This window comes from Cibotium barometz, chromosome 62, assembly GCF_041138505.1.
Source record: "Cibotium barometz isolate CiBa-2024 chromosome 62, ASM4113850v1, whole genome shotgun sequence".
In the NCBI taxonomy this organism is placed as follows: Eukaryota; Viridiplantae; Streptophyta; class Polypodiopsida; order Cyatheales; family Cibotiaceae; genus Cibotium; species Cibotium barometz.
This window is the reverse complement of record NC_141107.1, coordinates 36938314-36965406: the sequence shown is the minus strand read 5'-3', so window position 1 is coordinate 36965406 and position 27093 is coordinate 36938314. Positions and strand designations below refer to the sequence as shown.

General features: G+C 44.0%; 1 protein-coding gene across 4 annotated transcripts in view; it reads right to left on the bottom strand.

Annotated features, from left to right (window-relative positions):
• Positions 1–831: 831 nt before the first annotated feature.
• The window catches only part of LOC147604427 (Transducin/WD40 repeat-like superfamily protein), a 52701-nt gene continuing 26439 nt past the window's right edge, over positions 832–27093 (bottom strand). For all 4 annotated transcript variants that reach the window (XM_086795685.1, XM_086795686.1, XM_086795688.1 and 1 more), the window contains 3 exons: positions 1850–2156; positions 1412–1580; positions 832–1315 (listed from right to left, as the gene is read on the bottom strand). In XM_086795685.1, the coding sequence (XP_086651811.1) occupies positions 1226–1315; positions 1412–1580; positions 1850–2156 (566 nt within the window). In that variant the 3' untranslated portion in view covers positions 832–1225. The remainder of the gene's footprint in view (positions 1316–1411; positions 1581–1849; positions 2157–27093) is intronic.

Here is a 27093-nt window from a genome sequence, read left to right as displayed (position 1 = left end):
GAGCTCCATCTATCAACATGTTTCCTTCGCTATCATACTCACAGATCTAGCTCTGCAATGGCGGTGACCGCAGCCGCTGGCACAGCATCATCACCATCTCTCGCTGCAATGTCTATACCAACGAGAGGTATGGTTATGTTCGCACTTTTCATAAGTCCACTAAAATCAGCGACAGCGGCGACGACTGGCTCATGGTTTTTTTTGGCCTAAAATGTTAAACTGCCACGTACTTGCCAATGAGGTGATAGCTCAAGTGGTGAAGGTGTTTGCCTAGGACCAAGAGGTCTTGGGTTCAAAACCCCCCTTGGTGGTTCCTCGGCGGCATCGCCTATGGGTGGATAAATAGGCAGCTATAGATGAGCGCCCACGGACCGTGAAAAATCAGTAACTATGGGAGGATCTTGAACCAAAGGTCAGTCGGGGAGAGGAGGGGGGGGGGGCTGCCACGTACGGTTCCATATGGTACGGTACTACTGTACACTAAAACGTACCTTATAATAAGGTACGTACGTACTGATGCAACCTTGTTATATACCCATGGTATCATTGTGCTATTCATGCTCTCATAGACCCTTTGTTCGGGTCTCTTGTAAACGTTAATATATCTTTCTCTCTCTCATAAAAATGTTACACTTGTTTTATGATGTTGTGTGGTGTTACTTGCAGTGAATCCAAACATGGTAAAGTGTGCCATGACCCAACTACAAAAACACTGGTACAAGATACAGGTTCTCAAGAGCAGCAACATTATCCACCTAGTAATAAGAAATGGTGGAATGCTCACAAAGTTCCTGATATAAGGGTTGACAAAAACATTGTAATCCTACTATGAAAGATAACCTTGCAAAACTTCTTTGAATCCTCAATACTACATGGACACGCTTGCCCTGCTCTACATAGCTCCTCAGTCTCTACTCTTCGCACGGATAAGAGTAAAGTTTAACATTGCTCAACATAGATTCTAATAAAACATGGGCGCCCGTTCTGTGATTGCCTGAATGCTCTACATTAGGGTGATTTAGTACCCACATTTGGTTATTCAAAGACGAGGTCCTATACAATATATTGACTCCTGCAAGGATACACTGCTTTGGGCTTTCTTAGAAACGCATCTCCAATGTCATCCTCCATGCTTGTGCCATAGTAGCAAACAATTTTATTGATAGATGCTGGAGCTTTTTTGGCTTCAAAGCAAGTATCATTAAGTTCCCTACCTTCAAGGGGTTCACATGATAGTATAAATAGTCAAATTTTTTGAAGTGTCTGCCACGAACACATTTTCCGAACTGCTAGCTGCAGTGCAAATCCAGTTCACCTAGTTCGAGGAAAAGATTTGGTTGGGTTTCAAGAAATAGCTGAAAAGGAAGCGTTATCATGTAAGTTGAATGTAACAAAGTAAAGGAGACTTCACCTTTTTCTTATGGTCAATGCTCAATAGCATGGGCCCTCTACTCTTACTTGTTGAACTGCTCTCTGAACTCGCTTCATTGCTTTTCTGGCACCAGTTCCACAGCTTGATAGATCTGTCATTGCTTCCTGAGACTACAAGTGACCTACTCTGAGAAAACCTTGCAAAAGTGCTGCACCATCCCCACAAAAAAATATCACCATACAACCCATTTACTTCATCATAGATGGTAAGGTTGTCTCTTTAATTGTGCACAACACACAGGCAGGCACATTAAAGTGTGAACGCAATGCATGCACCCAGATATGCCCACACAAACCTGCACACACAGAATTCTGCTCAAATATTTACCTGGATGAACATATGTAGGCACCACAGGCAGGTTCCCTTGCATGCTGAGAGAGAGAGAGAGAGAGAGAGAGAGAGAGAGCTGGCCCTTACACACATGAAACTGATGACATGTGCCCTCCAGCTGTAACATCTGCTATATCAGAAGTCTCCATTGGCTCAAGCGTTTTACCTTTGCTGCTCTTATCTTCATCTAGATATTTAAATTTTGTTCCCTGGGGACGCAATTCCTGCCGATTCTCTAGAGCAAGATCACAAACTTCCACGACCCCATCACCTTTTGCTACGGCCATTACCCTCCCTGCTTCCCCAGACAATTTACCTTCTGGTGTGGCTAAAACATGCACAAATGGGGGATTGCAGAATTGTCCTGAACTCATTGTTTGAGATACACCCACACCTGTTCCATATAGCTATCAGCTGATAGAAAATCCCAAATGCATAAGTATTTCCTCAATAGGCATCAAAACAGCTGCTGACAATGTGCAATTCAAGATTCCACTTTAGCCTTTGGTTTCTCATTGTGTAAGTACAGCAACTAGAGAGTAAGTATTAGCAGAAAGAGGGTTTTTCAAAACTTTAACACTCCAGAGCCACCCTACAACTAGCTAGCCACCCACAAGGAAATAGGAATCATATGAAAATTTAAAGCTTTAGAATAAGCGATAATACTTTGTATCTAGTACTCAAAAAAACATATGGATCGTTTAAATCAATCCTAGTCTTGAAATACTATCACATTGAATTCCTGAACTTATATCAACACAAACAAATTCATATCAAAGAAGCAAAAAAAGCATTAAAATTGAAATTTTGAATGAATGTGTAGTCTCCATGCAAAACCGCCTCATCCTTCTACCATGTGGACTGCCTTTGTTGCAGTTTCTTGCTGTCACTAATGGATACCCCTGCAACAAAAAATCACAAGTGACAGGCAGCACCGGTGCTCCTTGCACTCAAGAGGCTCATGTGGAGTTCTGAGCAATCCATTGAAAAATTCAAAGTGCAATGAGCTATACAGAGATCCAGGACTACCCTCCGGTCATATGCAACATCTGAAAAGCTGATTATTCAACTAGGGACTATATTGGGACTTGCAAGTGAGATGACAGAATTTGTGAATAATGTTAGCCAAATGCTTCCTAGATGCATTCATTGATTTTCCATGCAACCAAGTTACCATCGCTCATCAAAGTACCATAAAGGTTTGTTGTCCTCATTGAGCCTTAGTGCATGTATAAGAATACTTACATCATATCCCCATTTGTGTTATGCACTGTAACCATTTGGCCCTCCTAGCTCTATCCACATGATGAAACACGTGCCTAGACACTGGATAGGTAGATGAAGGCATGGGAACAAGAACCATGAAGTTTGCACATGGAAAAGCGCCACTCTTGGTCAAAAGTAGAGAAAAGCAAAAAAGTCAAACTAGGTTGACCGCGAGCCAGGAGCACCACTGGCAAGAGGAGACTGAGCCGGACCAAAAAGCAAAAAGGCGTTTTTCCAATAAGCCACTCTACGGCCAAAAAGCAAGTCCCTAAAGCCAGAAAAGCAAAGCACAAGATCTTTCGATAAAAATTGAGTAATATTTTATTATTAAAAGTAAAAGAAGAAAGCAAAGTGAAAAAGCCAAAGAAAAAAGCATGGCGAGCACCATGCACAAAGGCATGAAGATCAACAATCAAAGTATGGAACTTATCACCTTCATCATCATCATCATCAGTCGGCTGCTTTCATGCACCTGTTGCCGCCATACTGTTGCGCCAGCTCTGCCTGTGCGCCGCCTGCAACCAACTGCCGCCGCTAGTGCTGCTACCTGTACAACGCCGCTTGTTGCAAGAAACCTAGGCCGCCAGCTGCGCCAGTACCAACTGCATGTGCCAACACTGTTGCCGCCTAAATCACCACCTGAGCCGCCTGATCCCTGTAGCCAGCACCGCTACCCGCTTGTCTACGCTTATGGCTATCGGTCGTCTGTGTACCACCAAGTTCCGCCATTTGCCGCCTAACAGAGCTGCCAGCGCTGTCTGCCATCTGACAATGCCGGCCAGCTTTCGTACGACCTTATTGCAGACCGTTTTCCACTCCAAGATTGGGCAACAATCTTACAGTTGAACACCCTAAGCTTCGTCAATTGCACGAAGCCTCGGTGTACCTTATTTTCGAGTTTGGAAGTTTATTTGGACTTGGATTTGGATATCGGATTTGGGTACTAGGCCGGTGAGAAACTCTTGTGGACCATCCCCGGGCATCAAAAATCTCGTGCCTCAATGTCGACTCCGACTTGGGTTTCTACATCCCCATATTTGTTTAATTTTGTATTCATTGGTTGTATTGATCCTGGCTTGCGAGCCCGTGGATTGTTCCTAAATAAATTCCTGAAAGGGGATAGGGCTTGTTCCCCGCTCAGTGCGTGCTGCAAAATTCACTAAACTCTACTCTCTATCTTCTCTCTACATTTCTATCTCTTGGATACATGGTTGAATCTGTCATGGCATGCCCCGCTAGGCTTACCGTGGTATCAGAGCAAGATTTCTTTCGAGAGGAATCTTTCTTGGGGTGACAGAACCATGTCGAGAGTAGAGGGCAACCAAGGGCCTAATGAAGGGAACAACTATGAGGACAATCCAGGACTTTAGGATGGGAACCAAGGCCATCGATCCATTACTCATGAGACCACGGCCATACCATCAGAAGAGTACCATGACTTTCAGCAATTCAAGCGTTTGCTCAGAGATGAATTCCTCGCTTGGAGAGCCAAGAGGGAGTAGACCAAAGAAGGGCTCAATTGTTTGAAGATTTCATCAAAGATAGAGCCACTAAAGCCGAATGAGTTGAACCAAAGCTTATCTTCGTGCCAGAGGAGTTACCATTACAGAAGGGTCTAGAGCCACCAGTCTGCTTCCTGTGGAAGAGACAGGGAGGCCACTCCTAGGCTTGCTCTCTCGAATGCAGCCTCTTCGGCACAAGTAAAGGAAAGGAAGGCAAAGTGGACTTCAAGCCGGAAGAGAAGAGTGTCAAATTCAATGCTTTTTATAGTAAGCCGGACACTCAAAAAGCTTTATCCTTTATCAAGCAATTCGATGATGCTTTTGGAGGAGAGGACTTCTCCGAAAGGTCCAAGCTTCGTATGGTTCGCATGCATTTGAAGGATGCCCCCTTGAATTGGTGGCTAAAGGTGATACAAGAAGGAACCGAACCAAAGACACGAACGGACTTGAAGACTATGTTCTATTGGATAGGAGGATAGCTAGCCTGCATACACACACACACACACACACAACCTCAAGCACAGAGAAACGTGAGTGCTGGAAAAGATCTACTCAATAATGATATGAAATGAAAGTACAAGTGAGTACTAAAAAGCCTAGGGCTAAGTGCCCAACACGTTCACACGGGGAAAAAACATGTGTCCAATCACAACGAAAAAGTGCCCATGAGTAAGCTGGGTTCACACCTAAACTAGCTGGGAGTGGACATGACCAACAAACCCCCCTCAAGTGAACGGTGTGAATGGGTAGCAGGGTGATAAAGCTGTGAATGCTGCCCTGCACTATGCTCCACAGTAAGAGTGATCAAGAGAGATCACGATGGCAAAGATGAACTACAGTGCCAATGGGAAAAGCAAGCACTATATGACGGGGAAAAGGAGAATCTCCAATGTCACAATGCTAATGCTAGAGCACAGTAGTACATAAACACATCACCTGAAATGCATGTCAAAGATCATGTGGACATCAACTGCATCAAATCAAGAGGCATTGCATAAAACCCCCTATGCGGTCAGTCTCAAGCTTGCCCCGAAGGTAAGCTACACGAGCCTCGTTGCGACCTGAATACAACGCCGCCAAAGTATCCCAAGCACCCTTTGCAGTGGTGCAGGAACGAATGTGCGGAATGATATGCTTGCGGCACGAGAGAGCAATCAACGCATGGGCTTGAGCATCCCTAGCATCCCAAGTACGCTGTTGCTAAGTAGGAGGATGACGAGAAGGTGGACCTGTAGGAGGGTGAGCAGAAATCACTTCACCTTCCGCTGGAGCAGGTGCTAGAGGACACTCCTCAATGCCATCCACATATAGCCATACATTCTTGGCAACCAATACATGACGCATCATATAAGCCCACATAGGGTAGTTATTCCCATTGAGCTTGTCCTCTTGAGATAGCATTCCAAAGAGGTCATTAATACTCATGGCCATGATAACACAGCAAATCTGTCAAAAGTCACCACGAGTAGGCAATGCCCAGCAAAACCGTAAGAATGTGGGAGATAAATAGCAGGATAATCAATGGACTGAAAGGGAACTTCTTCACCAGGAGAAATACATATGCATGTCCCAAATCTGCAAGTGTACTGCACGATGCTGCAAATCTGTCAAAGTGTCCACAATGGCATACATATACTGCAGCAAACCACAAATGTATACATGTGCCGTGAAAAACACAATCAGCTGACACCTATAAGAGCTGCAAGTGCTCAAATCCTGGCAAAATCAAAGGTAAATTGGTCGAATGCTGTAAAAATGGACTCAATGTAGAAAAGCCCCAATTTTTAGGCAGCCAATTAGACCAAATCTGACCCGGATCTGCACCTAATAATCTGCTAAAGCAATTGTCACCTGTACCAAATGCTGTAATGCCCAAAAATTAGAAAAAATGCCCCAATGCCAAGTAAATGTGCCTGTAACACCCAAAATGCCTGCAAATAGTGCCAATTTTTGCAAAATCTCCAAATTTCTAGTGCAATTACGCACTTGCAGGCTCAATGGTGAAAAGCCCCAAATTTCAATAGACAATGTGCAATTTCAGGTCAAAAACTGCCAAATCCCACAATCCTGTAAATCTGTAAACCTGTGGGCTGAAATTTTCGAAAAACTTCAAATGCCCCAAATTTTGTAGCGTGCTAGTGGGTGGAGATGTGTACGCTCACCAGGTACAACAGTTGGGTAGGTACAGGTCGGGCAGGTACAGTCAAGCGGCTACACTCGGGCAGCAGGTACAATAGGCGAGGGCAAGGCGGTGCAGTACAACGGCGACAGCGCTTGTACGATCACGCGGCGCAGGTCAATGGTCAACACTGGTACAATCGATGGGCGGCGCTCGTACAGTCGACAGCGACGGCGACGACTCTGGTATAGAGCGGCACAAGGTAGCGAGTGCGGCGGGTAGCGCGCGGCTTAGCTGGGCGCAGAGGCAGCAGCAGCGCTAGCTACAGCAGGTCGTGAGCAGAAGGACAACAAAAGTGCACAAATGCAAACCTGCAGCGTAGGTGACGTACGGTAGCGGGCACATCTGCATGGAGCAGAGAGTACACGCAGATCTAGAAATGAAATGATATATTAACGTCTTCAGAAGGCCAAAATGACCTATGAGACCAAAAAGGTTACAACAATTGGTGGATCTGATACAATGTCTGTGTAAGAAAAGCTAAAACAACTAAACAACTAACTGAAACTGAAACAATAACTATGAGGAAAAGTAAGGTACTAGGAGCTCCTAATGGATAACATCTGGGGAGGAAAACTCTAGCAACAAAGGTAAGCATCATATACATCACTATCCAAAGATGTCTCTCATCGGCCGATGGTGGATATCCTCAATGTCCTCCATGGTGAGTACTCTAACTGGACGTCTCCCATGATGTGCTAGTATGGTCCTGATCCTCTGTTGTAGTCTCCGCCGGTATCGAGATGGGCCTCTCATCTTGGGGCGCCTGGACCGCCCCAGCTCTATAACCCGATCAATCAGTGTACCTTTGGTGCGGCTATACTCTGGGGCTAGCTGCAATGCCTGCTGGCCTGACTGCTGAATCTCTGGTCGAAAGAAGTCTGTAATCTGCCTCTGTAGGTGTCTCTCCCTCTCTGATCCCCTCCCTCTCAAGAGACCCTCTCTATGTCTACGTAGCTCCAGCAAGTATAATCAGAGGCATCTCTGATCCTGGTATCTCATGACTGTGGAAAGTGGTCCGAAACCCTCTCTGAACAAGCAGTGAAAACGGCCTCGTATCTCATAATATACTGGACAGTGACATATGTAATGTAACTCTGTCTCTGGCTCCATTTGGCACAACTAACAAATCCTAGCCTCAGCTGGTACTCCTCAAAATCTTCCAGTCTCAATCTCATACATGCCACACTCTCTCTAGAGAGAGAGCGTGGCATGTATGATGTGTGCAATAGGCTGAAGCAAAAAGCTCAAAGGCCACACGGGACAAACCCTAACCCTAATGTTGGGGGGCAGAAGGGTGTAACCCTAACCCTAACCACGCTCTAATACCAATGTTGGGTAGGAGGGCAAGCTAGCCTGCACACACACACACACACATGCACACACACACACACACACACAACCTCAAGCACAAAAAAACGTGAGTGCTGGAAAAAATGTACTCAATAATGATATGAAATGAAAGTACAAGTGAGTACTAAAAAGCCTAGGGCTAAGTGCCCAACACACATAAGTGTGTTCACACGGGGAAAAAACTTGTGTCCAATCACAGGGAAAAAGTGCCCGTGAGTAAGCTGGGTTCACACCTGAACTAGCCCGAGTGGACATCAAACATGTTTAACAAGAAGTTTCTACCCGCAAACTTTGAAGCGGATGTGCAAAAAGAATGGGATGAGGTAAAGTCAGTGAGAATGGGATGAGGTAAAGCAGAAAGTCAGTGAGAATGTGGCAACTTACCTTAACAACTTTTAGATGTTTCATTAAAGTCACTTCTTATACTCCTATTCCGGCGCTAATGGAAATGCGTAAGTTTGTGAAAGGGCTACAACCTAAGCTTATGCAAGCGGTATAAATGGCTGGTCCGAAATCCTTGGAGGAAGCCCAAGACAAAGCGTTACAAGCGGAGGCCTTGCACATGCCTTGGATGGTGGGCAAGACGAAGAATGACAACCGAGATCCATCTCATAAGAAGAGGTTTAAAGTGGGATCCCAATCAAAGAACAAGCCACCAAGAGAAGGATATGAGTGAGGACAAACCTCCACTCTTTTGAAAGAAGTTATCCCACAAGCAACTTGAAGAATATGTCAATGAAGGGAAATGTTTCCAATGCTTCCGGAAAGAAGGGACAAATGACTGTAAAATGTCCTGACAAGCCAAAGCAAGAAGCCAAGACACCTCAAACCAATGCATTACCAAAGGAACTTCTGAACTTCAACATCAGGATGATACTCCGCCAGAGAGAAGGCAACTTTTCAAGGCTTGGGGCAAAGTGGCTAACCAACCCGTGCTTATTCATTTTTGACAGTGGTGCTACCCACCACTATATCCATCCCTGAGTGGTTGAAGCTATGAACCTCCCTCCACATAGGTTTGGAGCTCCTATTTTTGCAAGCGCCGCTTTTCAAGGAATGTCAGCAAAAGTGACCCCTATCTTGGGAAAGCTTCGTTTACAGATTGGGGATTATGTGGATCATGAGAACTTTGTTGTTGGTAAAATTGAACATTGCGATGTAATTTTGGGTATGCCTTGGCAAAAGAAGATAGATCCAGCCATTGATTGGGTTAGAAACAAAATTAGATTTCCATTCAAAGGGAAGAATGTAGCTTTTGATGTTCTGTTCCGCTCATCAATCATGTACAGGTTCCTAAAGCAATAAGCAAATAAGCAATCTATTTCTTCGTACTTTGTTTATGTCAGAGTCACTCTCAAGAATCTAAGAGTGATGAATCACTCCTAGCTCTTGATCATGAAAGGAAAGATTTCCTAAAGAAATATGAAGATTGTTTTGCAAATACTCTACCAAGAGAGTAACCTCCAAAGAGATTGGAAGATCATCAAACATTATGCCAAGAAGTTCACCTCTTAACCGACCTTCATATCGTGTGAGTCAGGCACAACAGGAGGAGATTATGAAGCAAGTAAATGAAGGGTTTGATTAGACCTAGTTCATCACCCTTTTGTTCTCCAGTTATACTGGTTCAGAAAAAGGATGGTTCTTGGCATATGTGAATTGATTACAAGGCTCTTAACAAGATCACTATGAAGAAAAGGTTTCCTATTCCTAGAATTGACGACATCCTAGACAGATTGGATGGAGCCACCATCTTTAGCAGGATTGACTTGAAGAGTGGTTACCATCAAGTCAAGATTATTCCAGAGGACCGAATTTAGGACAACATTTGGACTTTATGAGTATTTGGTGATGCCTTTTGGTCTTACCAATGCCCTGGCTACCTTCATGGAGAGAACATTTCGACCACATCGACCATTGAACAAGCTTTGTCACATCAAGTGGTCAAAGTAAGATGTGCCCATTGTAAAAAGGTGGGTCATTTGGCTGATATTATTGTGCATTCTAAGAATGAGGAAGAGCATCGAAAGCACTTAGACATTGTGTTTCAGGAACTACGGAAGCACAACTTGTATGTGAATGGAAATTTGTCCAAAATTCACTACTTGGACCACCTAGTGTCCAAGGAAAGGGGTCAAGATGGATCCAGACAAGGTCAAGGCTATTATAGAATGGCCAGAGTTGACTAGTGTGCATGCAGTTCGAAGTTTCCTTGGCTTATGCTCTTGCTACAGAAAGTTTATCAAATGGTTTGCAATGGTGGCTAGGCCATTGCATGATTTGACAAAGAAAGCCGTGGGATTTTGAAGGACCAAAGTTGAAAAAGTATCCTTCGAAGCATTGAAATCTTATGAGGCGACCAGGTGTGAGCACTATTTGGGCACCCTCTCGTAAACAATTAACACTTATGAAATGGGAACATCACAAGACAAAGACAATGATGAAAATGAACAACTGCATAGTAGGGTTTCCTTATGATGCAAACCCATTTATGTGTAACAAAGGATTTGAGGCCAAAAGTAATGGTAGAGTGCCATGCTTCTCCACCCTACATGGGGCATAGACGCATCTTGTCAACAACTCAAGCTTTGGAGAGCTTTTTTTTTGGCCTAGCATGAGAAAGGACATTGAGCAATATGTTCGAGAATGTTTGGTTTGTCAAAAGGTCAAGTTTGATCGAGCAAAACCCACGGGATTATTGCAATCATTGCCGATCCCGAATGTTCCATGGGAGAGTATTGCTATGGGTTTTATCTTTGGATTGCCAATGCAGGACATGGGAATGATGGAATATGGGCTATTATTGATAGATTCAGTAAGCAAGCCCACTTCATTCCAGTGAAGAAGACTATTCGCACAGAGCACATGCCAAGATTGTTTATTCAGCAAACTTTCAAGCACCATGGATTGCCTAAGTCCATTGTTGGGGATAAAGATCCTTGGACTACTAGTTTCTTTTGGAGACCTCTTTTCGATAACATGGGGACAAAGTTGACTTTCTTTTCGGCTTATCATCCTCAAACCAATGGAGAAAGTGAGATTTCAAACCTCGCTATCTTAGATATGCTAAAGTGATATGCTCTCGAAGCAAAGGATCAATGGGAGAAGTACTTGCCTTTGGTTGAGTATGCTTACAACAACATTGTTCATTCCTTGACAGGCAAAGCTCCCTTTGAGATTATCTATGGCAAACCATTGTTGTTGCAAGGAAGAGATCTTCCATGCAGATGAGTTTGTTCGGGATTTGGATATAGCTTTTGCACAGGTTCGAAAGGCTATTGAGACCTCTCAAGCCAAGCAAAAGAAAGCTGCAAATAAGCATAGAAGGAAGGTCTCATTTGAAGAAGGGAATTGGGTCTTCTTGAGATTCGAGAAAGAAAGACTCAGAAAGTCTAAAGCCAATGTGCACAAGGACCCAAAGCTTGCTCCTAGGAATTATGGACCTTTTCAGATTACAGAAAAGATCAACAATGTATGCTATCGGTTGGTCCTTCCAGTACATTGGAGGATTCATAATGCCTTCCATGTCAGTTTATTGAAACCATATGCAAGACTACCCCCACATGAGCTTGCATTGGAGGATCCACCAGAGGTGGAAGAGCAAGTAGAGATTTTGCAACAAGAACAGATTGTATTCCATTCTATGAGAAAAAGGGGAAAGACGGTGGTCAGAAAGTTCCTCCTAAAATTCAAGAATTATTCCCCTTTGGATGTGAAATGGACGCCAAAGGAGTACTTCAAGGACTATCCAGAGATACTTCGAGCTTATGAGGAAGCAGTTGGTCCAGCCGTATTTAAAGTACAAGCATAGATGTCTTGCAAACAAGATAGATTCAAGTGGGAGAGATTGTACCACTAGCCCTCTTCATTGTATATATATTTTGGAATGTAAGTGATCATTGTTCTGCTTATGTAATGGTTAATTGGACATGCTCTAGTTTGGGTGGTAACGATGCCAGATAACCCAAGTAGCAAGACTTGTATTTGGGTGGCAACGATGGTAGCCTTTTGTGACAAATACCTTGGATTTCATAGTTAGGCGGTCAATGCGATCATAGTTGCAATGAAACGTGTTTCTTACATGTAAGAAACATGTATGAAACGTCTACCCGTTTCATACGTACGAAACGGGTTTCAAACGAAACTTTTTTTAAACCCTAAAAACATCAAAAGTAGAGTACGGGCCAGCTCGTTTTCAGAGGCAATTCTAAAAGTACAACCACGCTGAGTAGCCCCCTTGACTCCTGTGAACGTCGACTTCACTATGCACTCCAAGGACCAAGCGAAGGTGATCCTTGGGCCTTCACCCACTCTCTTCTTGTTCTTGCCTGCAGCCTATTCTCTCTCTCGAGTCTCATCATGCCAAGGAAGAGCTCTCCTCTGTGGGACAATGTGACCTTCGATGCTGTGAATGCAACATATGGTGGAAGCGGCACAATGAAATGGACCTGCAAATTTTGTTTTGAGAAGCATCGTGGAGTTGCTCACAGATTGAAGGCTCATTTTTCCCGAACAAAGGGCTTTGGCATTGGCCCTTGTACAAACGTGCCGAAGAATGTTTATGACAAACTCAAGGCCTGGAAAGCTGAAATGTTGGGCATTTCTACTGATAGAGTGCCTACATGGGATCAGCTTGAGACATCTCTCGCAGCTATTCCAACATCTCAGAGGCCAGTGATCGATGTGGACGATGACGTTGAGAGCACGCAGGTGTCGCAAGCTACAAGCTCAAGGTCCTTGCCAACAACTAAGAGAAGTGCTCCTATAATATGTGCACTGAGGATGTCTATCTTGTTTTCTTTCAGAGATGCATAGCAATGTGAGCTCTCTCTCAAGACTATAGCTCCGGGCCTTGTGAGAGAAACCGGAGTACATGGGCCTTACTCCATACCAAGAAGACTGTCCACAACACAATTGGAGAGTTTAGTTTTTTGCCATTGCAATCTACGATTGCTTGAGCAAAAGAACTACCCTATAGAGCCCCGCCAAGTCAACCCAAACAAGATAGACATCACAAAGTGCAAGGAGATACCTGATATTCCACAAGAAGAGGGGGATATATACACCATGCTCTACGAGGAAATCACTGCTCCATCTCGCAGCACACGATCTCAGGCAGGAGCTTCAGCTAGTGCCAGTACATGCACCTCCACCTGATGAGGATGCATTTCAGGAGTCTTCTGGGAGTGACACTAGCAATGAGGATGAGGATGAGGATGAGGCTGATGATATTGAGCCTGCAGATGAGGATATGGATCTGGCTTGAGAGTCACGACGATGATGAGTCTTGACTCTTGAGTCTTCTATTGTAGGAATCAAGACTCAGGATTTAGGATTTCATTTACAGTTTGACTTGTGTTATTTACATTTATCTTGACTCTTCATGAATCATCTGACATGGTTTGTCATTGAGAGTGCATAGATTTCATTTACATGATTCGAATTTAATCTCGTTTGAGTCATTATTCGTCTATGCTTCTACTATAATCATTGTTGTCTATTGAATATTCATTTATGCTTTTGTATACAATGATGAATCATGATCTTGCTATGTATCATGTATGAGTCATGACATGAGTCATATTCTATATATATACATATTTCCACAGTTATTTTTCAGTCCGAACGAAACTCGTTTCTTACATTTTACAAAACTTGTACGATTCATCATTTATGCATACAATGATGAATCGTGATCAATATGTGTTTGTTATGTATCATTGCTATGTATCATGTATGAGTCATGACATGAGTCATATTCTATATATATACATATTTCCACAGTTATTTTTCAGTCCGAACAAAACCCGTTTCTTACATTTTACAAAACTTGTACAAAACCTATGAAACCCATTTCATACCTCCCATTTCAAAAGTGCATGGCAACTGTGAATGCGACCAGATAGCCCAGATGACTGTATTGGATTTTTTAGTCGGGCGGTCAATGCAACCAGATGGCCCATATGACTATTGATGAACACTTGAGTGGTCCTAGTGACCAGATCGCCTTGAGGATTGACTAAGCTGTTTCTCTCGGGAGCCAGATAGCTCAGCACCAGTTTTCGATGAGACTAGACAAGACAATCCATGAATAGGAGGATCATTACTTGTGCATTGCATACTGATGTATGTTTGAATTTCTTTGACTTTGTGTGTTGTTTTTGATGTGTGGACAATGCTTGGATTTATGACATGTGATAGTCCACCAGAATACCTGGCCAATACTTGGAATACCCAGTAGCCGCGAATGATGCATACCTATTTGTTGACTAGCTTCTGTCTAGTTTTTGCAAAAGGTAAGTATGGAATTATTTTATCTAACACATGTGACAGGCCGTAAAGAAGTACCATCAAGACCAAAGCCATTGGTCAACGACAAGGCACGAAGATGTTGCCAGAAGAGCAGAATACATCACAGATACGGGAATGACCAGATACACAAGCTCACCAGATGCAGCTAAAGTACTTGGAACACTTGTATTCCGCGGTTGAATAAGAGGGAGGGAATGTAACCATTTGGCCCTCCTCACTCTATTCACATGATCGAACCCGTGCCCGGACACTAGAGAGGTAGATGAAGGCATGGGAATAGGGACCATGAAGTTTGCACAAGGAAAAGTGCCAGTCTTGGTCAAAAAGCAGAGAAAATCAAAAAGTCAAACTAGGTTGACCGCGAGCCAAGAGCACCACTGGCAAGAGGAGACTGAGCCAAACCAAAAAGCTAAAAGCCGCTTTTCCAAAAAGCAAGGCCCTAAAGCTAGAAAAGCAAAGCACAAGAACTTTTGATAAAAATTGAGTAATATTTTCTTATTAAAAGTAAAAGAAGAAAGTAAAGTGAAAAAGCCAAAGCAAAAAGCATGGCAAGCTTTTCTAGCAAAAAGTGGGACTTCCTCAAGTATGAAAGAAGCATAGTCAAAGAATCATTAAACAAGTCGTGCACGCTTCTCTAAGCTCCCCCCGTCTTGCTTGTTTCCTACGCCCCCCCCCCCCTCTCGCAATGTTCTGCGCCCTCCCCCCTTTGCTGCTATTTCGCCCCCTACGCCCACTTGTCCTGCCCGCCTCCCCCCCTTCCTCTTCACATTTCTGCCCTTGCTTGTCCCGACCCCCCCCCCTCCCTCAATATATGATATATTATTGGGAGTATTTAAGTGATACAATGCTCCATGGGTTCAATGAACCAGATGATGTCCATGTACAATTGAAATGAATACAGTTACCAAACAAGAGACTTGAAGTAGACGTTCGAAGGAGAGCATCCACTTGAAGAAGTCTAGTCTCTACGGTCCCGTGCCTTCACTGGAATCCGCAGAGAGCGTCCCACTGGTGTTCCAGGACCACGCACAAACAGGCGCTCCCATACTAACGCATGGCTCTCCCGATCTCAGCACCCATGGACCGTAGTTCTCCAGAAGCTTGGACTACCCGGCACCGAACGGGTGTTAGTAGCAGAGAGTATCCCTTGTAAGATTTACACCAAAGACCTTTGCTTGAATCTCAATCCACTCACCTTGTAAAACAATGAATATGGCTTTCAGTAGTACTAGGCACCCACGTATAAAAAGAGAAGCTTTTATTACTGCTGTTGCTGCCAGCTTGAGAGATGGGAGAATGAATTGTCAGCAGCTGTCCGACAGTACGGGGAGCTGGAGTCTCTTGTGCGCAAGCTAGATAGAAGTCATGTGTGTGCAGCCGCCTGCAAGGTGAGAGATGGGAACCTGTATGCAGCCACGCAGCCGCCTATGGGCAATCGACAGAGGAGACCTGGGCAGCCACCTGCGTGCAAGCCGCCTGTGCGCAGTCGTCTCTAGCAGGTTGAAGAGATGGCTAGGCGCAGTCGCCTATGTGCAGCCGCTTGCAAAGCAAGAAGAGAGATGGGAGAAGAACCTGTGCACAGTCACCTGCAAGGCAAGAGGATGGTGGCCTGTGCGCGCAACCGCCTGCAGAGCAAAATGAAGAGAGACCTGTGCGCAAGAGCAAGCAAAGTCGCCTGTGAGCCAGTGTCGAATCCCAAAAGGTGGTCATGCACAGCCGCCTATATACAAGAGGAGTATTACGCCTGATTTGCATGGAGGGGCACACGACGAACAGCTGGCCGGCCCACCTGAATCGCATGGAGGCCGCCAGTTCCAAAGTCCCAAGGGGGGGTGGGTAGGTGGCCATGCACCCACCCCCACACACATGATTAAGTGAGGGGTTCCCTCCCCCCCATGGCCCATACGTGGGTGCCCACCCTACCAAGGGCACTATGAGATATTGGGAGAGGGTGCCCACTCATTAATGAGTGTGAACCTGCAACCTTATAAAAACAAAGGTTAAAAAGAATGCTATAAAATAAACAAATGCAATACACTTACCACCTGTTCACGCGCAACAAAAACTCATCAGAAGACAAAGCAAACTTCACGACTCACTGGCAGGCGTCCCCGCTCAGTAAGTGGCACATCAAACAGGCAAACACAAGAATACAAGATGTGCAAACAATATCATGGACATATCTCCCGTTCATGGAACAAGTACTAGACATTCCTGTCGGGCACAACAATGGCACGACAGAAAGTATAAATCTCGGTCTTCCTATGGAGTGACAGTCCCATAGGTAAGACACAAATCCAGGCACGAGCCTCCCTATGGAATGACAGTCCCATAGGCAAGACACGGCACAAATACTGGTTCTTCCATGGCGTGACAATCCCATGGATAGAACACAGTCCAGGTCATACACGGGTGGCACCAGTCTAGCTCCCGTCAATACCACACCATCCTGCTAACACACGGGTGGCACCAGTCTGGCTCCCGTCCATGTTATGCAAAAATACTGGCCCCTTCACATGAGACACCGGCCTGGCCTCAAGTGAAGGAGACACAAATCTGGAGATGGACCAAATGGTCGGCCAATTGGTGACATCGGGAGTGGGCCTGGAAACATTGCCTCTCGAGCCTAGCCAAAGCTGCATGCCCTCGTGCCATCCGTGTGTGCGCTGCTGACCTCATTGTGAAGATCGGTCCTAAGAAAGTAATGCGCAGATATAGGTATGATGAGACTATCCCCACCACTCCAAACCAATTTCTCTTTGCTGCTGCCCTAGATGTGTTGAAAATCACGACTTTGGTTTTTCCCAAGTTCACCTTGAGGTCATGCTCCTCACAAAAAGCCCCTAGAGCATCCACATGCCTCTGCAGTCCCTCCTTTGAATCAAAAATTAGGACAATGCCATCAGCATAGAGGAGGATGGGTACTAGTGTATCAGCCAGTGTAGATCCAGCCCCGCTCAATCTATCAATGAAGTTCTCAATCGCATCAACATAGAGTCCAAAGAGAGTGAGTGTAGTGGGCATCCTTGTTTCACCCCAATAGTACTCCTGATCTCCTCTGACATATCTCCAGGTGCCCATAATCTCCCTGCCACCGACTACTCATATAGTGTTAGTACTCCTGACTCTAAAAGTGAAGATGTGACATATGGTGGAGAAGGACCTCCTGAACCCCGCCTGAACCTTGGCTCGTTGGCCATGTCTCTCTACATCATTGTTGATTTCTGCTTCTAGAACTTAACCAAAAAGCTTGGCTAGGATGTGCCCTATCAAGATAGTACGGTAGTTTGTGTCGAGGGTATCCCTAGCTTTGTGGATGGGAAAGATTGTGTTGGTAGCCCGAGAGAGAAAGAAAGAAAGAAAGAGAGTTATATTAACGTCTACTGAAGACCCCAAGGCCCTATGAGACCATAAGTAATACAATGGTACCATGGATATATTGTGCCATGGAAAACTGAAAGAAAATGTAAAATGAAAACATTTGACAATATATGTGATCAACAGATGATCCTGTGTAGAGTGATATATGTTGTAATCAACTAATGACGATACCTGCCTCGGCCAGAACCGATCTGATGGTGGAGTGAATGTCAGGCCTCTGTGATGAAAGCGTGTCATGTCGGCGGAGAACCTCACAAATCTGTCTCTGTGTGGTGGAGGGTCCTGATGCTTTGGGTCGGGGATGTCTGGCTTGTAGAATGGATCGAGCTCTCGCTAAGAATTCCTCTGGGGCGTGGAGCTAGAGCGTGGGTACAAGTGGTGGGCTCTGTGAGATTCCCCCGGTCGGGGTTGAGCACAATCTTGGCAAACACTTAAGCTATTAACATAATTAAACAATTTTAAATGGCGCAACACAATAGAGTAAGAAGCTGAATTTTATTTTTGCACACTGCACTAGGGCCGGAAAGGGCCGACCCCCCTTGTAATAGATTTTATTATCAAGGAAAACTGTTACAAGCCTCACGGGCATTCACATGCCAAACTGTTCAAGTGCATCCATGATCATGAAAACAGCATTGCAAACAAATTTGTCGTAGACGATGGAATCCATAGCTTCACTTGAGAGTAGCTTCGTTCCTTGATTCCTTGAAGCTTGTCAAACGCAGCTATGCTCCACTGGCATCCATACACATACACATGTGTGTGCCAGGACCGAGACATAGGAGACCATATTGACAAAGCATTCGAATCTCAAATTGAAAATTGCTTGCAAAATGCTCTTACCAAGTATTGGACGATCAATGTCGAGCTCCACCTCCGTGCGGACGAACTACAGCTTGAATGTGACCGTTTTCCACTTCCGGCTGAAATTAGGGTTTCTGATTTTTAGGGTTTTAAGCAGGTTATATGAGTCCAAAATTGGGCATTTTGGGCTCTTTAGATGCCTATGAGTAAGGGGCACAGCTTGGTATGGTTTCCTCCAAAATTAGGGTTTCTGAAATTAGGGTTTCTGCAGAATTAGGGTTTCTGAAAATTAGGGTTTCAGCAGAATTTGGGGGCGGTAGAATGGTTAGGAGACTCCATATTCATTTAGAAGAGAGAGATAGAGTGAAAAGGTGAGCAACTGGAGGCTTAACTGTGAAAGGAAGAATCTTCAAGCTTTCCATTGGAGCTGGGAGCAAGAGGGAATGAAAATCAGCACTCTCACCAAGCAAAAAGTTAGAGAGAATAACAAAAATAGGCTCTCTTGAAGGGGGGCGCCTATTTCTCGAGAGAGAGTGTAGAGAGAGGTAATTTTCAAAATGAGTAATAGCATGGTGGCAGGTCCTCATACTGCCACCCAGTCCATAACCATCCCTTTTCCACACAAATTTAGTGGGAAGGGTGCCTGGACACTCGCCTAGCCGACCGGAAGGGAATTCTAGTCTATTCTTACTTATAGTTTGTCCGCCCGAGCTTTAATGAAGTGTGGACGCCCAATCTCACTTATAACTTGGGCGGACACACTTATTAAAGTGTGGACCTGCAAAACAAAGAATACATTGCTTTAACTCATAAAAGAGTAAAGTGGTGTACTTACCACCTGTCTACAGCCCACAAACGAGGTCAGAATACAGTTTCACTCGCACGGTTCACAAGAGGGCGTCCCCTACATGTGAACTACACAAACAAATCTTGCATGCAATCAAATAGTTCATGCAAAGACAGGATTTTTAACTTGCAAACATGTTATGCAAGGATGCATTGAACAGTCTCCCTATTCATTTAGCTTGTAGTCCGTGGTACCACACTCTGGATTTGGGCGCAGATACACAATCCCAACCCATATATCCAGCCTACTGGCTCTCGGTGTAGACATAAGTCCCCAACCATAAGATGCCAGTCCATCCTACAGAACTCGTCCATAGGCCTAAAGCGCAGAGAATGCCCAAATAGTGACATCCTCCCCTGCTTCTAAACAGTTGACCGCAACTGAAATGCTTCCAAATATGCTTGGAGGAGCTGCGGATACTCCTGGAAGTATGTTTCATCCATCCATTTTGCATCCATAGGAGAATAGTTCTTGAATTTCACAAGATAGCGCCTCTGGAGTTTGACACCTGCAAACTTTCGCTCCTTATGAAACACAATTTGCTCTGGCTGCAATACCTCTTCCAGCTCTTCCACCTCTGGTGGATCTTCCATAACCGGTTCCAAAGGTTCCGGCCCCACATATTTGCGCAAGAGGCTCACATGGAATGCATTATGAATCTTCCAATGATCCGGTAAAGCAAGTCGAAAAGCCACATCATTGATCTTCTTGATCACCTTGAAGGGTCCATAATACCTGGTAGAGAGTTTTGGGCATGCTCTCTCCTTGCCAGACCTCTTCCTGAGTCTAGCTTTCTCAAATTTTAGCAATACCAAGTCATTCTCTTTAATGTCCAATTGCCTTCTATGCTTGTCGGCAGCTTTCTTATGCTTTGCTTGAGAGCGTGCAATGGCTGTCCGAACTTGTGAAAAGGCAATATCAAGGTCCCTGACAAAGTCATCAGCAGCAAATATCTCATCTTTTGTGCGTAAGATAGGTGGCAATACCACTTTGCCAAGATTGTGCTCAACCCCGACCGGGGGAGGTCTTGCCTGTAGAAGCATGTACCGTATTATTGTATGCAAATTCTACAAGCGGTAGATACTTTTCCCAAGAAGATTTCTGATCTGTCACATAGCATTTAAGCAAATCCAACACAGCTGAATTTGCAGCTTCACTTTGTCCATCCGTTTGAGGATGATAAGCTGAAGAAAAATTCAGCTTTGTGCCCATGTTATCAAAAAGAGCTCTCCAAAAGAGGCTTGTTGTTCGGGGATCCCTGTCTCCCACAATTGATTTTGGGCATACCATGGTGTTTAAATACCTGTGACACAAAAATTTTGACCATATGTTCTGGTTTTATGGTCTTTTTGACAGGTAGAAAATGTGCTTGTTTACTAAACCTGTCCACAATTGTCCATATTGCATCATTGCCATTTGGGGTGCGGGGCAAATCCATAATAAAATCCATTGCAATGCTTTCCCATGGCTGGTCCGGAATAGGCAAAGGCTGAAGCAAACCAGGAGTCTTTTGCCTATCAAATTTTACCTTTTGGCAGGTGACACATGCACGTACATAGGCTTCTATATCTTTCCTCATACCTGGCCAAAAGAAGTATCTCTCAATCATTTGAGTAGTAGGGAGTATCCCTCTATGCCCTGCATAAGGTGGTGCATGACATTCATCCAAAACTTTTTGTCTCATGTTTGAAACCACACATAAGCAGTTATCCTTCATGATATAACCATCTTTGACCACATAAGAAGCATGTGTATGACCAGTCATTAAATCAGCCCATAAATCTGAAAAATCAGCATCCAAATGGTACATTTCTCGCATAGTAGACAAGTCTTGATGAGAAGCAACCGAAATTGCAGCCACATATGGTTTTCTGGACAATGCATCTGCTACCACATTTTTCTTGCCAGGAGTATGCAAAATCTGAAAATGAAACATTGAGAGAAAATTGGCCATTCTCATTTGTTTCTCAGAGAGTTTAGTTTGCGTAAGAAAGTACCGCAAACTTTGGTGATCAGTTTTGACAACAAATTCAGCTCCCAATAAGTAATGTTTCCATACTGTGAGAGCATGAATGACGGCCAATAATTCCTTCTGATAAACATCAAGAGTAAGTTCAGCATTTTGCAATCTCCTGCTTTCAAATGCAATGGCATGTCCTTCTTGATTTAAGACGGCTCCAATGCAATTGCCACAAGCATCACATTCTACCACAAATGGCTTTTGCAAGTCTGGAATGATTAAGACTGGCCCTGTGATAATGGCATTTTTGAGCTTATTGAAAGCATTAATCTCAACCTCTGTCCATTTAAACATAGGACGTTTCTTGGTGAGTTCATGCAATGGCGAAGCAATCATTGCAAAGTGAAAGATAAATCTCCTGTAATATGAACATAGACCAAGAAAGCTTCGGACTTCATGAATAGATTTAAGTTCTGGCCAATCTTTGATGGTTTGGATCTTTGCAGGATCCATTCGTACACCATCCTTTGATACTATGTGTCCCAAGTAGTGAATCTCTGAAAGGAAAAATTCACTCTTTTTGGCGTTGATCATAAGCTTATGCTGCCTTAGTTCTTCAAAGACCACTCTTAAGTGCTTTTTGTGATCCTCCTCATTCTTGGAGAATACAAGAATGTCATCAAAGAACACACCTGTAAAAGTTCTATGATTTCTGAAAATTCGGTCCATCATGCGATTGAAAGTAGCCGGGGCATTTGTAAGACCGAATGGCATAACCAAATACTCATAGAGACCAAAAGAAGTGCGAAATGTTGTCTTATGTACATCCTGTGGCATCACTCGCACTTGATGATAGCCGCTTTTAAGATCAATGCGACTAAAACAAGATGATCCATCCAGCTTGTCCAAGATATCATCAATCCTCGGTATGGGAAACCGATTCTTGATGGTAATCTTATTTAATGCCCTGTAATCCACACACATACGGAATGAACCGTCTTTCTTTTGTACAAGAAGAACGGGTGAACAAAATGGCGAAGAACTAGGCCGCACCAAGCCTTTCTCAAGTAGTTCACCCACTTGTTTCATAATCTCTTCTTGTTGGCAAGCACTAACACGATATGCTGGCCTATTTGGAGGTGAATTCCCTGGAACTAATTCAATGCGGTGATCTTCTGGCCGTGAAGGAGGCATTACATTAGGTAAAGAGTCAGCAAAACAATCCCCGAATTCGCTTAAAAATTTCAGCCTCTCTTTAGTAAGAGTGTCCACATGTACATTACTGTGTTCCACATTATCACGTACAAAAACCAAGTACAAAGAAACACTCTTTTTCATTGCTTTATTGATTTGTATATGAGATACAACGGGGATAGTATCACCCGACACACCTGCATCTAAATGATGCTCTCTACCTTTATACATAAAAGTGATTTTGTTGGTCTTGTAATTCTTGGTAGGCTCAAGGCGTGCATGCCAAGGTTTTCCCAGTAATACATCACATCCACTAAGAGGGGCAACGAGAAAGTTCTCGTGGTCGAGGTATCCTTGGATATGCATTCGCAGCTTTCCAATAAGGGGTGTAACCTTCACATCTTTTTCCAGAAAAGCTGAACATGCATGAATTTCGGGTCCCATGTCACCTACTTCAATCCCCAAGGCAGCAGCCATATCAGTGGAGATGAAGTTGTCAGTGGAGCAGTCATCAAACATGAATAAAGCTGGCTGGTCTTTTAGTTGTCCCCATGCTTTGCATACCATTCTATGCATGTTTGCATGTCCCGTGTTGCCCTGTACATCATATACCATGTTGACATGCACTTTAGGCTCTTCTGGCTTCTTATTCTTGTTAGGGCATTGTGGAGAGATGTGATCTTTACTACCACATCTAAAGCATTTGCCTTCACGAATGTATTGTACCCTTTGTTGAGGAGTCAAGCCATAAACACCCTTTTTTCTGCCACGGTTTCTTTTCTTTTGCATTTTCAGCTCTTTGAGGGGGCTTTACATCCTTCAAATCTGAATTTTCAGCTTTGTGCATGGCTTTGAAATCTCTTCTAAAGGGCTGTCCACCCTTTTGCACATTAAAACCAGCTTTCTCCTTACCCTTGCCCAAGCTTTGGTCAATTCTAGATTGCACCCATTTGACATTAAGCTCTTCGGAAGCCAAGACCGAGTTTATGAGTTGACGAAGAGTTTGGTTTGGATAGATTTGTAGTCCTCTTTGGAAGATGGGTTGCAATCCTGACTCAAATTTCCTCTTCTTTTATTCTTCAGTAACGGTCATGAAGGGTAACACTTCCATTAATACCTCCCAAAATTTGGAGACGTAAGAGGTAATGGATTGCCCTTCTTTTTGCTCCAACCTGTCCCACTTCCTGCATATATCCTGAGTAAAATTTGGAGGCAAAAATTGATCATAAAACTTTTGTTTGAATTCAGCCCATGTAGAAATGGTGTTGCCGGAAAGCTTCTCGGCCAACCACCAATGAGCAGCAGTGCCTTTCATGTACATGCCCACATGTCTGAGTTTTGATGATTCTGAAAATTCTCCCTCATGAAAAGCAATTTCAAATTGGGAGATAAAAGATAGAGCTTTGGTAGAATCATATTCTCCATGAAAATACTCAAACTTAACTGTTTTGTCACCTGCAGTAAACTCTTTAGTCTTCTTCTTCTTATGTTGATGCGTTTCCTCTTCATCTCTCTCGATTGGTTGCTTATTTGCTTCATTAGTAGGAACATATCGCTCAATTCCATCATGAGGAGGGGCTGATTTATGAGTCGGTTCCTTGAGAAGACTTTCATGAGCTTTAATAGATGACCTGTGGGGAGGAGAAACATGTGCGGTAGAGGCATGATGAGAGGTAGCAGACGCCTCTTCTCTTTCCTGTCGCACAATAGATTTAAGCTTTGATGTTTCAGCTGCATGTTGATTCATAAGAGGAGGCTTTTTAAACCTAAGCCCTCCTTCCTTTCGAGTAACTACATCACCTTGTCCCATGAGGTAAGAGACAGCCATATCTCTTGGTTGAACCCCCAATTCCATGGCAACATTTTCCAATGCATCATTCACAAAAGGAGAATGCTTTGACACACGAGATACATGCCTTGGCTGTGAGTCTTCATGCATATCCTTGAGTTGTTTTTGCATCATACATAATTGCCTTTTGAGGTCTGCAATTTCAGCCTGCATAGCATCATGTGCATCACTCTGTATAGCCTTCTCCTTACCTCGGGATGGCTGTCCCATATATACATGAGTTGCATTTCCTTCCCTTCTAACATAAGATGGCTGTCCGGCATGTGCAATACCATCATGTGACCCAAGAAAAACATTTTCAGCAGTGTATTGTTCATGCATTTGAGTATCATCATGCACATTGTCTCCTCTTGGCTTCACATATGTACTCTTCCTTGGATTTACATCCCGTGAAGTACCTGTTTGGCTCGCCATAATGCTTAAGAATGCTAACAGCTAGTGTAAGCTAGATTAGGACCGTCTTCCACACAGAAAGGAGGAAGATCCTAGGCTCTGATACCAATGAGATTCCCCCGGTCGGGGTTGAGCACAATCTTGGCAAACACTTAAGCTATTAACATAATTAAACAATTTTAAATGGCGCAACACAATAGAGTAAGAAGCTGAATTTTATTTTTGCACACTGCACTAGGGCCGGAAAGGGCCGACCCCCCTTGTAATAGATTTTATTATCAAGGAAAACTGTTACAAGCCTCACGGGCATTCACATGCCAAACTGTTCAAGTGCATCCATGATCATGAAAACAGCATTGCAAACAAATTTGTCGTAGACGATGGAATCCATAGCTTCACTTGAGAGTAGCTTCGTTTCTTGATTCCTTGAAGCTTGTCAAACGCAGCTATGCTCCACTGGCATCCATACACATACACATGTGTGTGCCAGGACCGAGACATAGGAGACCATATTGACAAAGCATTCGAATCTCAAATTGAAAATTGCTTGCAAAATGCTCTTACCAAGTATTGGACGATCAATGTCGAGCTCCACCTCCGTGCGGACGAACTACAGCTTGAATGTGACCGTTTTCCACTTCCGGCTGAAATTAGGGTTTCTGATTTTTAGGGTTTAAAGCAGGTTATATGAGTCCAAAATTGGGCATTTTGGGCTCTTTAGATGCCTATGAGTAAGGGGCACAGCTTGGTATGGTTTCCTCCAAAATTAGGGTTTCTGCAAAATTAGGGTTTCTGAAAATTAGGGTTTCAGCAGAATTTGGGGGCGGTAGAATGGTTAGGAGACTCCATATTCATTTAGAAGAGAGAGATAGAGTGAAAAGGTGAGCAACTGGAGGCTTAACTGTGAAAGGAAGAATCTTCAAGCTTTCCATTGGAGCTGGGAGCAAGAGGGAATGAAAATCAGCACTCTCACCAAGCAAAAAGTTAGAGAGAATAACAAAAATAGGCTCTCTTGAAGGGGGGCGCCTATTTCTAGAGAGAGAGTGTAGAGAGAGGTAATTTTCAAAATGAGTAATAGCATGGTGGCAGGTCCTCATACTGCCACCCAGTCCATAACCATCCCTTTTTCCACACAAATTTAGTGGGAAGGGTGCCTGGACACTCGCCTAGCCGACCGGAAGGGAATTCTAGTCTATTCTTACTTATAGTTTGTCCGCCCGAGCTTTAATGAAGTGTGGACGCCCAATCTCACTTATAACTTGGGCGGACACACTTATTAAAGTGTGGACCTGCAAAACAAAGAATACATTGCTTTAACTCATAAAAGAGTAAAGTGGTGTACTTACCACCTGTCTACAGCCCACAAACGAGGTCAGAATACAGTTTCACTCGCACGGTTCACAAGAGGGCGTCCCCTACATGTGAACTACACAAACAAATCTTGCATGCAATCAAATAGTTCATGCAAAGACAGGATTTTTAACTTGCAAACATGTTATGCAAGGATGCATTGAACAGTCTCCCTATTCATTTAGCTTGTAGTCCGTGGTACCACACTCTGGATTTGGGCGCAGATACACAATCCCAACCCATATATCCAGCCTACTGGCTCTCGGTGTAGACATAAGTCCCCAACCATAAGATGCCACTCCAACCTACAGAACTCGTCCATAGGCCTGAAGCGCAGAGAATGCCCAAATAGTGACACTCTGTTGTCCTAGTAGAGGAACTGTTGTGGGCAGTGGATTCTGATGTGGATGTGTGTACCACAAAGAAATCTGTGATGGCTCTCTGTGAGGTGTCCTGTTGGAGCCGGGGCTGTCTCTCAGTATGCTGCCTCAACACTACATCCGTGTGTCGTCTAAGCTCCATCAAGTACATGCCCAAGCACCTCTGATCCTCAAACTGTATCACCCGTATGAGTGGTTTGAATCCCTCTCGAAAGAGGTAGTGGAATCTCCCCCGTATCTCATAGTAAGCCGGGTAACTTAACATATAATGGGCCTCATCCTCTACTGCTCTTGTGATGCATACTGTGCATGTCCTCTCCTGATCTGGGATATCCTCAGCTCTGCCAGTCTCTACTCTGAGGCGGTGGGAGGATACACTGAGTTGGCTGATCGTGATACACATAGCATGTGACATGTATATTTGTATGTATCTCGCAATCTCAAAGAATCCATCCTTGAGTGATCTTTGTAGAACTCACACTTCTTACCAATCTCTAACGGAGACGCCCATGTCTGGTGTATGTGTAGCCCGAGTAGATCTAACCGGATGATCCGGTTGAT